Genomic DNA, 13,493 nt, shown 5'->3' with positions numbered 1-13,493 from the left:
CCATTCCAGAAATAGATCCCGGTTCCGTATGCTCCAAGCGATCAACTTTTGCACCTTTCACACCAACACGAGATTTGAAGCTTAAGTCCAACCAAATTCCCAGCGTTATCCTCCTCATACTGACCTGTCCGTGATTGCGGACTGTGAGCCACTCATTGGAGCCCTTGGCAAGGAGACAACCTTTTAGCCAATCTGCATGGTACGAGTTATAACCTTCAAGGAGGTTAGCTGTCACATCCCCAAACACACAACACCAAGTTCGGGTTCCAGCTTCACCAAAGCGAGGTACAAATAGAGTCAGGATTGTTTGTGTTCTTTGTTCTGTTTTAAGAAGTTAGCAACACTTGTTCTTCACAACTGTCCCCAAAAAATCCATATCAGAGTACAACCAGTTGGGGCCAAAATCCTACCAGACGAAAGGGAGAAGGCCTCCAGAGTCATGACCCAATCCTATGGAAACTTCGGAAGGGATGTACATCTCAGTTCAAGAGGCAGCTTGGCCAAGATGGTGACTCTCAGGTGTCCGCTCCCGAGTTATCTCCAGCCCTTGGGTCCGGTCATTTGAGCTCCAGAGCCCTTTTCAGGTCATTAGGGCACCCCAAGCCATTTAGAGGAGAAACAATGCTACAATTCCCATCCATGGGAAGGAGAGGGAACTTGGGGAGGGGGCTGCTGGCCTCCCCATACCCTTACTACCCCATGGAAACCCAACGCCAGGCTTCTCCGGGGGTTAATCCTCCACCCTTCGGTGGCCTCTCCCAAAGGCCCCACGACTCCTCTTTGGTCTCCCTCTTTTTGACTGCAAGGAAAAACAACTCAGCAAAGCAGTCCCCCCCCCCCCCCAAAAAAAAACTTCCTACTGCTTCCTCTGCCTTTCAAACCTTACAGAACCTGATCCCTTACTGCTGCCTTCGGAGATGGGAGGAAAACAAGGCTTTTCTCCTTCTATGGGATTGTCAAGGAAAGGATGCTTTCTTTTTGGGAAGGGTGGGCAGTTCTCTTTTTTCGACCTGCTCCTTCTCTTTCTAGGAGAAGTGAGCAAAACAGTAGTATAGTAGTAGTAATAGGAGATTAAAGCTCTCCAGAATCCCACAACTCACTCGCTTTCCCTCTCTCAGGACTGGATCCTTTCCCTCTTGAATTGTTTTTGGAGGCAAAGGGGAGTTTGGGGGGGCTTCAAAGCAACGCAAAAGCAGCTTCCCCAAGGACTACAAAGCCCATCAGGCCAAAGAGAAAGCAACAAAGCACAGCGGCCTTAACAGGTCCCTGATCAGAACAGGTTTCTTATCAACAAGGGGAAGAGGAACACTTCTTCTCAAGCCTCCCTCTTTCCTTTCTCCTTCAGGGAAGGCAGGGTCCCTCCTCTTGTCCTGTTTTCGAAGAAGAAAAGGGGGGAGGATTAAAGAATGGGTGGGTTCAAAGCAATGAAAAAGCAACTACAAAGCCCATCAGGCTGAAGAGAAAAAGCACAAAGCACAGCAGACTTAACAGGTTTCTTCTCACAACGAAGCTTCTTCTCAAGCTTCCTTTATATCCTTTCCTTCCTTTATATCCCAACTCTCTCCCTCTTTATGACAACTCTTAAGGCAGTTGGGAGGGTCTCAAAGCAATGTCAAAAGACTACAAAGCCCATCAGGCTGAAGAGGGGGGAAAAGCATCAAAGCACACAGCAGTCTTAACTAAACCTTTCTTTCTATCCTTTCCTTCTTTTATATCCTGACTTTCTCCCTCTTTTCTTTTCTCTTAGGGAGTTGGGAGGGTTTCAAAGCAATGCCAAAGCCAGAATGACTACAAAGCCCATCAGGCTGAAGAGGGAAAAGCAACAAAAGCAGCCTTAACAGGTCCCTTCTCAAGCCTTCCTTTCTATCCCAATGTTCTCCCTCTTTTCTTCTTATCACAAAGAGACCTTCTTAGGGAGGAGGAGGGGGGGTTCAAAGCAATGCCAAAGAAGCCTGAAGGACTACAAAGCCCATCAGGCTGAAGAAAAAATAGAAAGCACAACAGGTTCCTTCTTTTATATCCCAACTTTCTCCCTCTTTCCTTCTTCTCACAAAGAGCCCTTCTCAGGGAGCTGGGAGGGCTTCAAAGCAATGCCAAAGGAGCCTGGGGGACTACAAAGCCCATCAGTCTGAAGAGGGAAAAAGGAGCAACAAAAGCAGCCTTTAACAGGTTCCTTCTCAAGGCTTCCTTTATAGAAAGAGGAGAGAGGCAGCTTCTCCTTCTCCTCCTCCTTCTTCCTTCCTTTCCTCCCTCTTTTCCTCCTTCAGGGCGTCTTCCTTCCTTCCTTCCTTCCTTCTCTTCCTTTGCTTCTCCTTCTCCTTCCAGAGGATCCTGGCCTTGTTTCCCTTCCTTTGCGAAGCCTCTCTCTTCTGGAGCAGACTTTGCAGTGTCTTTAAACAAAGTTTTCGGCTGCTCCCAGGCTTCCCACCGAGGCAGGGCCCCTTCTCCGTCCTCCTCCTCGCCTTCCAATCCGGCTCTGATTCGGTTTCGAACCGGTTTTCCCTTCCCCTCCTTGGAAAATCCTTCCACTTCTCCTCCTCCTCCTCCAGGCCAACGATCGCCTCTTCGGCTCCTTTCGGAAACGTTCGACAATTTCCGGAAAAGCCGGATCTCGTTTTTTGTTTCCCTCTTCGGCTTCTTTAGCGACTTCAGGAATTCGCTCCTCCTCTCATGGCCACGCCCCCTCCCTCCTTTCTTCTTAGGATCCCTCCGCCCGGTGACGCCATCACGTCCTGACGTTGTCCCACGTTTCCTGTCAAAGCACAGCCGTCCCGACGTCGGAGACGCCTCCGCTGTAAGAGTTTGTAAAAAAGGGAGGAAAAAAGTCCCTTTAAAACTTTTAAAAATGGAAAGGAAAAAAGGAAATAATTTTGTGTTGTTGTTGGTTGTTTGTAGAAAGGAACTGAGAGACTGCAAGGGTAGTGCCTCCACTGTTAGGACAGGATATGGAGAAAGAGAATGGTCCCCAATTTATTAATTTATTATTACTGTATTAGTAGTATTAGTATTAAATTAAAATATTATCATTAATAATACTTATTATTAAATTAAAATAATAATATATTGTTGTTTATTAAATTAAATTATTATTATTAATAATTTATTATTATTAAATGAAAATAATAAATTATTATTATTAGTTATTACATTAAAATATTATTATTAAATGAAAATAATAAATTATTATTATTTTATTATTATTAAATGAAAATAATAAATTATTATTGTTAGTTATTACATTAAAATATTATTACTATTAAATTAAAATAATAAATTATTAATAATAATTTATTATTATAATTATTAATTATCAGTAGTAGTGTTAGTATTTAAATATTATTAATTATTATTAAATTAAAATAATAACATGTTATTATTTATTAAATTAAATTATTATTATCAAAATAAAATATTTTATTATTATTATTGATTTATTATTATTAAATTAAATATTATTATTGTTATTATTAAATTAAAATAATTTATTATTATTATTATTATTTTATATTATTATTATTATTATTATTATTATTAGATTAAAATAATTAACCATAAAGTTGCACCAGAGGAGCTATAAATGCCTAGCGGAGTGTTCTCTCTAGGAATCTCTAAGTCCTCCAGTTCGACTCTATGGTCACAAGACAAAACACAACAGATGAGCCATATAACGTCTATGGGAGGGGGGAAATTAATCCATTGTGGGTTTTAGTCCGAACTTTAAAGCGTGCTGGGCTTAATCTGGATGTCTGATTCATGTCTACTCAGAAGTGAGCCTCACTGAGTTTAATGGACTCATTTCAGGGTACATTGTGTACATTGTATCACACTGTACAGATGCAGAATTGCAACCTAGGTGCCATCTACAAAATGTTGCCATCTACTGGACACTCTTCGTATTGCAACGTTTAGTGTTTTAATCAATACCTAATCCATGCCATTGTATTTCCAGTTTTAAAGTCTGCGAAAGCTGTACACTCGTACCTCAGTGTTCGCCGCTTTGACCTTTGCGGATTTGATTATTGGAGGATTTTATTAATATATTCTCTCTGGGAATATCTAGGTCCTCCAGCGTAACTCTATGGTCAACTTTAACCAAACATTGCACTGAAGGACCTATAGAGATTCCTGGAGAGAACACTCCGCTAGGCCTTTGTAGCTCCTCCATTGCAATTCTATGGTTGAATGCTTGGCAGATGTTGACCAGAGAGTCGCATTGGAGGACCTAAAGATTCCTAGAGAGAACCCTCCGCTAGGCCTTTGTAGCTCCTCTAACGCAATTCTATGGTTCAATACCTGGCAGATATTGATCATAGAGTTGTCCTGGAGGACCTAGTACTTTGTAGGCCTTTGTAGCTCCTAGGCCTTTGTAGCTCCTCTAACGCAATTCTATGGTTCAGTGCCTGGCAGATGTTGACCATAGAGTTGCACCGGACAACCTAGAGATTCCTAGAGAGAACCCTCCGCTAGGCCTTTGCAGCTCTTCCATCACAATTCTATGGTCAATACCTGGCAAATGTTGACCATAGAGTCGCACTGAAGGACTTAGAAATTCCTAGAAAGGTGTTCTCACAGATAAAACACACAGTGCTTTTGTTATTTGCCAGATACTTCTTCTATCATTACAGAAGGTGGTGGAATTTATAGCAGCACAAGGCGTTTCCTATTGAGCTTTCCAACTCCTCACTGGAAGCGTATCTGGTTGTTGTGTGTCCAAGTCCTTTCCGACTTATGATGACGCTAAGGCAAATCTTTCCTTGGCAAGCTTTGTTCAGAAGGGGTTTGCCTTTGTCTTCCTCAGCAGGAATTCGAAACCGGGTTTCCAGAGTCATAATCCAGTGCTAAAACCTCTATACCATGCCGGCTCTCCTTGGTATGGAAACGTATCTAGAGCTTCGTAAATCAGGATCAATACCTCCCTCGGAGGTCTGGGCCACTTTCTTCACAGATATAAGTCGAATTTAAATGGGTCGACATCAGTAGACGAGTGGATTATAAAACTGAATGATCTGGCCATACTATGTAATTTGTCAGTGTACCAAAATAAAAGGACAACTCAACAATAAATGGGAAGAAGTGTCAAAATTGTAGGAAAACAAGATAAGATGACGAAACATGAAAAGATGAAAAAGATTGAGTTTGTATAATTTCAGTTTAGAAAATTAGATAAAATAAAGAAAGTATACAAGGGGAAGGCTTAAGAAACAATGGCCCGTTACAAATGGGCCTTTAAGTACGGACTCAGTCCGTACTAGGGTTAAAAAGGGGCGTCACTTCCGGACGCCCCTATCCCTAGTATGGACTGAGTCTGTACAAAATGGCGGCGCCCCTTCCACATGGGGGCCGCCATGACGACGTCATGACCGCGCCGCCTCTATACGGGGCAGCGCGGACGTGACATCGTCGCTCCGTGCCAGGGTGCTTAGTGCGCCCTTTTCACGGAGCAGGAAGGAGCTCCGTTTCGGAGCTCCTTCCTGGTTTGCGGCGCTGGGCGCAGCCTTCACACAGCTGCGCCCAGCGACACAAGGGAGAAAGGGGCCAAGCAGCCCCTTTCTCCTCCTCCCCTCCGCCACGGGGTGTCCTTGGGGCTTGAAGCCCCAAGGACACCCCTTTCCAGGCTGTGGGGAAGGGGCCTTTTGCCGCTTCCCCACAGCCCGGAAAGCGGCGGATCTGGGCCTCAGCGGCTGCCGTTCTAACCACTGAGGCCCCGATACAGCGGGGAAAGGCGCGCCTACAGGCTGCCCCAAAGGGACAGTCTGTAACGCGCCAATGTAATATTACAAAAATAATATAAGTTGATATATAATACAGTAAGGAATGTATAGTACAATATGAATTCTGTAATGAAGGAATGCATTTATCGATTTGATCTTCTGTATTTTCATCTTTGTATTGAAGTAAATAAAAAAAGTTATGGGTCGAAATAATTCTCTCTATTTATATGGAAGGGTGTTCTGTTTTTCCTATGGTTAAGAAAACTTTTTAAAATGTCTGCCAAAATAACTGGCTCTGGAAACAGTTTAAACTTTACAACATTGCATTTCAGATGCAAAGAGAGTACATGAAAGAAGTGACTCCTATACGCTAAGCAGAATGGAACAAAACTCAATTTATTGACTTAGGAAAGAGGAATGCTAGCGCTGAAAGTGCAACATCCCAAATCCTACCCTGATAAATGGATTGGTAGCTACTTATGTTAAAGGGACTACAAACTTGTTATTGAGTTTTTCTGCCTCTTTCTGGGTCCAACACCTCGAGGGGAAAGCATCTGGACAGACCAAAAAAGAAACTGTTTGGAACGGAAGCTAACCCATTTATTTCAGCTTGCCAGAAAATCTATTGGCAGCCCTCAGCTCTTCTATCCTCTAATGCAAGAATCTATCATTGTTAAGCCACTGTTGTCAAGCATGGGTTTCTCCTTATTAATCCACAGCAGTGAGCTGAACTGGGCATCTGCATAACGCACAGACACAAAGATATAATACAAGAACAAGTGACACACGGGAGACTGACAAAAGGACGAACTTCTCCAAGCTACACATGAACTTGTGGAACTCACTGCCATAAGACCCAATGATGGGCACAGGTTTAGACAAATTTGTGAAGAGTGTGATATCAGTCACTCCTAGAGCTTGGTATACTAAGGTTGTACCTGCACTGGAGTAATAATCCAGTTTGGCACCACTATAACTGCCGTTGCTCAATGCTATGGAATTCTGGAATTGGTAGTTTGATGCGGCACCAGAGCTCTGATGCTTCAACAAACTACAATCCCCAGAATTCCATAGCACTGAGCCAAGGCAGTTATAGTGGTGCCAAACTGGATTATTTCTCCAGAGCGGATACAGCCTATTTCTTAAGACTATCACACTCAGAATCCCCCAGCAGTATTCCCCATGCTACCTGGGAATTCTGGAAGTTACAATGCAAACAGGTAGGTTTTCCTACCTCAGTTCAGTGGAATTTCCTATGTTCACAAACTGTGTGACAGATGGGGACAAAACGGGGCCTGGAAGAGTTAATTTTTAGACTATAATTCCCAGAATCCCCTCCCACTAGCATGGTCAATGAGGATTCTGGGAGTTTCAGTCCAAAAAGAAGCTTTTCCAAGCTCTGGGACAAAAAGCATGATATACATATAGACTCATCTAAGGCCTTTTACAGACTGCCAGCTGCTTTGGGTCTCTTTGGAGGTATGCTATTTAAATGATGCATGGGTCCTAAGAGTCCGGAGGTCGCACCAAAGCCACAATCCATTCCTAAGCACTGGAGTGCAGCTTTGGTGCAGCTTCCGGATTCTTAGGATGCATGCATCATTTAAACAGCATACCTCCAAAGAGACCCAAAGCAGCTTTATTTTGGCAGTCTGTAACAAGCCGTAGTTTCCTACACTTGTGAACTCAGGAGAGTGCTAGAGTGGAGCCTGGTTAGTCAAGCTATTCTTTCCAAGAGTTGGGATTCTTGATGGTCTCATTCCTCAACCCTTATAAAGGATCTTATCCAGTGCAAAAGTATACAGTGCCCTAAGATCTTTAGATATGCTGGGGTGCCGAAACGTTTTTGATCTGTCCCACTTCCCAAAATCTGAGTGTAATTTTGTCACCGTAGCTTTGAAAGACTGTTCTTTTGTACTGTAAATTGCCAAATTTCTCATTTTCCCCCCAGCTCACTGATAATGCCTTCAAGTCGTTTCCTACGGTGACCCTAAGAAAACCCTATCATGGGTTTTTCTTGGCAAGATTTGTTCGTAGGAGGTTTGCCATTGCCTTCCCCTGAGACTAAGAGGGTGTGAGTTGACCAATGTCACCCAATGGGTTTCACGGCTGAGCTGGGAATTGAATCCTGTAGTTCAAAACTCAAACCACTATGCCATGCTGGCTTTCATCACTAATAGAACAACAACAACAAAAGTGTGGCATTTTCAAGTGCTGAACTCCAGGCCATCATGAAGTTCCTGTTTCCTGCAGAAGAAAACTCCAAAGGAAATCCATGAGTGTATGATGCCAACATCGAATGACAGGTTCCCATCATACTCAACTGGGAAGAAGGGGTATGTCAACGTTCAAGCATGTTTTGAGACCAAAGCAGCAGCAAGGTCTGGGAGGCCTTCAGCAGTGTCATCTCCTGAAACTCTTAGTATTCAAACAGTTAAGGAAACAAATAAATATTGGCTGGAGGAGCCAGTCAGTACTCACAAACAGTATTCTTCGGCACACAGCCCGTTCTCTTGAATTTATGCTCCCTCCATCTCTCCCTACAAAGAATATCCATCCCAGTCTAGACTGAAGAAGATCAAAGTAGCAAGAGTTAAGAAATGAAAGACGTCTGCTCAAAACTGTTTTGGCCTCTGAACTCCCATGTTCTTTGGAAAAAGCAGCAGTCTGTACTTACGCCTCACAGACACCCCTCGCCACCACCATGCAGTAAAGAAACTAAAAGCTACATAAGCATGTTTAGAGCTTTCATGTTCAGATACTTTTCTTTTTAAAGCTCTCTCATCTTTGGATCCAAGGAAAAGACTTGCTGACAATGCTGGTATTTCTCTAGAGTCCCAAAACTTTCCAAAGATGCCATTTGTTCGTTGGCGTCGGTGTCACTGTTACAGGGGAGAAAGCCCTGACTTCTACAAAATATTAGTTTGTATGTAATTTATCATTATTATTTTTAAAAAGAAAATGTTAAGCATATAAAAGCATGTTCAGTGAGCAAGAATGATTTATTTAAAAAAGAAATTATAAGTGCTGATGGGTTAAAACTTGCAAACAGAACAGCCAAGTATGCAAACCCAGGTGTCGGATATGGTTTTTCTGTGTGCATGACCCACCCTTTGTGCAGGGTGATGTGCCCTTATCAAACCTGGATGATGTGTATTTCTAGGATGCTCTGGTGCAGGAGATAGCTAGGGGATACAGAACAAAAAGAGGTTGTTGCCCCCCCCCCCTTAATAAGAATTCTGACTGCCCATTTAATTGTCTTTCAGTCCCCAAATGTATATCATTGCAATAATGTACAGCGTTGGTTGAGCTTTTATAAATACAGTTGGCCCTCCACATTTGCAGCTTTGACTTTTGCAGATTTGATTATTTATGGTTTTCATTAATATACTCTTTCTAAAAATCTTTGGGGATGGAGTGGCCTAGTGGTTAAGATGCCAATTCTGACTACTGTAAGGTCAGAAGATTGGCAGTTTGAGGCGGAAATGCTGCATGATGGGGTGAGCTCCGTCCTGTTGCTAGTGCCAGTTTCTGCCAACCTAGCAATCTGAAAGCATACAAATGCAAACAGATAAATAAGTACCACTTTGGTGGGAAGGTAACAATGCTCAGTGCAGTCATGCTGGCCACATGGACAATGCTGGTTCTGTGGCTTAGTAACGAAGATGAGCACTACCCCCTACAGTCAGTTACAACTAGACATTTATGTCAAGGGCCTACCTTTACCTTTTCCTTTAGGAATCTCTAGGTCTTCCGATGGAAATTCTGCCAGAGACTGACCATAGTGTTGTGCTGGAGAACCTAGAAGTTCCTACAGAAAACACATCTTTTGAATGTCCTCCAGCATTATTTTAAGATCAACAGATGCTGACCACTGAGTTGCACTGGACAACCTAGAAATTCCTAGAGTGGTGTTTTCTTAGGTAAAAAGTGTTCTTTTATTTGTGGTTTTCCCACATCCACAGGGGTCCTTCACCCCGAACCCCGGCAAATGTGGAGAGACCACTCTATAGTTCAGGATATGCAGTTCTGCTTTTTAACCTTGTGTAATATAGCCTTAAGAAACAGGATTCCAGCCAGCGTATTTGCATATGTATGCACGCATATTCATAGTTTCTTAGCGGATCTGGAGTACTGTACAATTGCTCTGCACCCAATTAGTGGACAATTACCTTTATATAAATCTGAAAGAGCACTTGCAACATCATGCACAATTCTGCCCATCCCACTTCCATCTAAAATGATAGATGTCACAGCACTGAGAGAGGTGCAGCAAAATATTGGGGCTTCATAATTTGAGGGAGAAAGAAAGCTAGGCAGTTGGCTGCAGAAATGGCAGAAATGCATAAAAATGCTTTATCGTGTGTATGGTGCAGAGAAAATAGATAATGATACATTTTTCTCCTCCTCTCATAATGATCAATGAATTGGCTGACTACAAATTCAGGTCAAACACAACAGATTGATGTTACAATGCATTACTAGTTTGCAAGATTGGCTGCCATACAGTATGATGAATAGTGGTTGGAGAAGTCATTTAATGCTGGCTGGGGGATTCTGGGAGTTGCAATTCAATCTCCCCTCCCCTTTCCAACCTCAGCTTGATGCCTGTAAAAGAGGAGTCGATAAAAGTCATAGAGGAGTCTATCAACTGGTCTTGGCTGTCTATCATTGGCTATTAGTCTGATCATTTCTTTTTATGCACCTGGAGGCAGAGAAAAGAAACTACTATCTTTCTTACATACATAAAATCTTTTAATTTTTTTTATAAAATATAATACAAAGCTGCAACACTCATCACTGGTGGAACATAAAATTATTACTGTACACAGTAATTCAAGATAGGTGTCGTAAATTAGTACCACAATGTCCTTTTGCACACTTGATCAACACCAACCAAACCCCCTTCAGTTACTGTCCATTCCTTTCAAAGGGAAGAGTTGTCTTGTTGTGGATTGTTCCACTGTAGATTGCAAGATGTGGCAGTAATAGGAAATCAATTATTTGACTGCTCCTCCATTTGATACAGAAATATCTCCCTGCATGTAGAAATCTAGTATGTCAAGAAGGCATATTTACCTAGCCTCTCCCCCTATCAGGCTAGTTTCCTAGGCACAAATGTGTGAATCTAAGCGTAAGCTCTACCGAATCCAGAGTGACGTCTAAGTAGACCTGTACAGGATTGTATTTGAAGTCAGCAGTTACTTTTAAAAGCACAGCTGGTGCAACTCTAACAAACCTGGCTACTGCATTTTGGCTTGTTGTTGGGATCAAAATTGGAGGTGCAGCTAGTTTAGAGCAGTGCTATTCCAAGAGTACTTGGACTTATGCTGGTCCACAAGCCTTTGACCACTGGTCCCTGGCATGTTCCCAGGAAAAAGGAACAGCTGAAGCGAACGCACAGATCTGGTGGCTGTGACTGGCACATGCCTTGGCAGTCTATCTGCCCTTTAAATGGCAGTGAATATCCTGATGGTTGCAAGTTTGATTTCTTATGCCTGTTTGCACCTGGAATGTGCTCATCAAGGGGCGGCTGCTGTTGCACACGTCACAGGGTGCAGCCGTCCTGCTATTCTGTCCGAAGCATCAGGGTGGCTCAAATGACCTTCCTTATCCAGCGGATTAGTCGATTATGCTGAGTTAAGCACTTGGCTCAGCTTTCTCCCTCACGCATACTGGCCTCCACCCTGCCTGTCTCTAATGTACCCGGATTCCCACTGACTGAGGCAGGGCCTTTCATCCATTCAAACTGAAATGTTGCATGCCCTGTCTTTGGCTGCATCTACACTGCAGAATTAATATGGTTTGGCACCACTTGAATTGCCATGGCTCAATGCTATGAAATTATGGGGTTTGTAGTTTTGTGAGATATATAGCCTCTGAATTCCATAGAATAGAACCGTGACAATTAAAGCAGTATCAAACTGCATTAATTCCTCAGTCTGGCACCAGCCTTAGTGCCACTTATTTCGGATGGCCGTGCAAACTGTTATTTTTTAAAAATGAGAATTGTTAAGAAATGAGAAACAGCTGTTGGAGCAATGGATCTCTTTGCTCCTTCACAAGGCTACACCTTTGGTTTGTTGTTTAGAGGTAAACCTGGTTGTTTACAACAGGCTGATTTGATAAAGTATGATTGTGCTTTCTTTCTAAAGGAGGACTGGAAACCCAGTTTGATAAGGCACATGCTAATCATACTTTTAAAGGGATTATTATTATTATTATTATTATTATTATTATTATGACTGATTTCAGTCTGCAACTGCAACGTCAAAGTATAGCAGTGGATGAATGTATACCCTCCAACATTTCACAGATGAAAACCAGGACGGATGCAGCCAAACAATGCCAGAGTGGGGTTAAGGTGGCAGAAGTTATGAAGGAGGAAGAACATAATCTCAGAGATAATGCAGTTATTTGCTTTTGCCTGAGCTTACTGGGAATGGCAAGGTTCTTCCCCCTCCTCTCCTCTCCCCCTCTCTGAAATAACTTGCTATATATTATTTTTGTGCTTTGAAGTAAGCTGAGATAAAGTGGAGGAAACAAAAGGAAGAGGAGAGAGGATTTGGACATTATAGTGGCTGTCCAGCCTCTGCTTAAGTTATGTTTCTAAGAAATAATGAAAAAGAGCTCTTGGATCCACGCATCTGGCTAGCCATTCTTTAAGCTTAAACTATCTTCTGACAGTCTTCTCACAGAATGTATCAGAATCTGTGCCTTCTGTGCCTTCAAGTCTCCCATCGACTTATGGTGGATTCATAGGGTTTTCTTGGGCAAGGGAATCCTCAAACACAGTTTTCCCAGTTCCTTTTCCTGAAATATAGCCAGGAGCACCTAGTATTAACTGCTGGTTTTCCCTCCCAAGTACAAACCAAGGCTGACCTTGCTTAGCTTCCAAGATCAGATGGGACCTGGTGCCTTTAGGGCAGTGGTTCTTAACCTTTTATCTGGGACCTCCTTGGAATATCTTTTGTTGCCACAGACCCCCAAGACATAACTCAATAAAACCCTAATAATAATAATAATAATAATAATAATAATAATAATAATAATGCAATCTGAACATTGAACCATTATCCATGAAACCTTTCCTCAGAGGAGACGGAGAGGGAAAGAAGACTTTGCTCCTGCGTCTTCCATCCACTTTGCAGCTGGCACAGATTGAATGGCAATAGAGGCCCAGTCTGCCTGCCAGCGTTTGCCTTGGCTCCCATCATATGCCTGCCTTACTGCAGGGAGGAGGTGGGCTGAGTACCTTTCAAGCCTTTGCAGACCCCCTGTGAGCATACCTTAGCCCCCTCGGGGATCCCCAGACCACAGGTTAAGAACCACTGCTCTTGTGAATTCTTAATAATTATTAATAAATAAATTACTACATCTTTTAATAAATGTTGTTGTGTACCTTCAACTCATTTCCAACTTATGGTGACTCCAAGATGAACCTATGAAGGTTACTAGTGGATATTATTATTATTTTACTTGTGCCATATTATAATATTCACCACCATTATCATCATCATCATCATCTTTGCAGTTTCCTGGAAACCTGCTGAGGGCTGGACTGAGGGCTTGCGGAGCAGCACCAGTCAATGGACCATCAACACTGAGTAGCACTGTTGTAGTTCACTGCTCTGAGTTGCAGCACTAGAGCTGTTCAAAAGAGAACTGTTAAGTCCTCAACCTACAACAAAAGTCTCACAATTCCCTAAGGGGAACAATGGCAGTCCAGGTGGTATAAAACTACTATATAATTGTACACCTTCCCAAGTTACTTCCACTGCT

At 42.6% G+C, this 13,493-nt stretch overlaps 1 protein-coding gene across 4 annotated transcripts in view; it reads right to left on the bottom strand.

The window, feature by feature from the left end:
* ARHGEF12 (Rho guanine nucleotide exchange factor 12) overlaps nucleotides 1-1,918 on the bottom strand; it is a 79,504-nt gene extending 77,586 nt beyond the window's left edge. For all 4 annotated transcript variants that reach the window (XM_042471862.1, XM_042471864.1, XM_042471863.1 and 1 more), the window contains exon 1: nucleotides 125-1,918. Coding sequence is in view for 2 of the 4 variants with exons in the window: in XM_042471863.1 (XP_042327797.1) it covers nucleotides 125-156 (32 nt within the window). In the remaining 2 variants the exon portion in view is untranslated. The remainder of the gene's footprint in view (nucleotides 1-124) is intronic.
* Nucleotides 1,919-13,493: the final 11,575 nt, after the last annotated feature.

The sequence above is a fragment of the Sceloporus undulatus genome, chromosome 6, assembly GCF_019175285.1.
Source record: "Sceloporus undulatus isolate JIND9_A2432 ecotype Alabama chromosome 6, SceUnd_v1.1, whole genome shotgun sequence".
In the NCBI taxonomy this organism is placed as follows: Eukaryota; Metazoa; Chordata; class Lepidosauria; order Squamata; family Phrynosomatidae; genus Sceloporus; species Sceloporus undulatus.
Note: the sequence above shows the minus strand (reverse complement) of the source record. Positions and strands in the feature narration are given on the sequence as shown.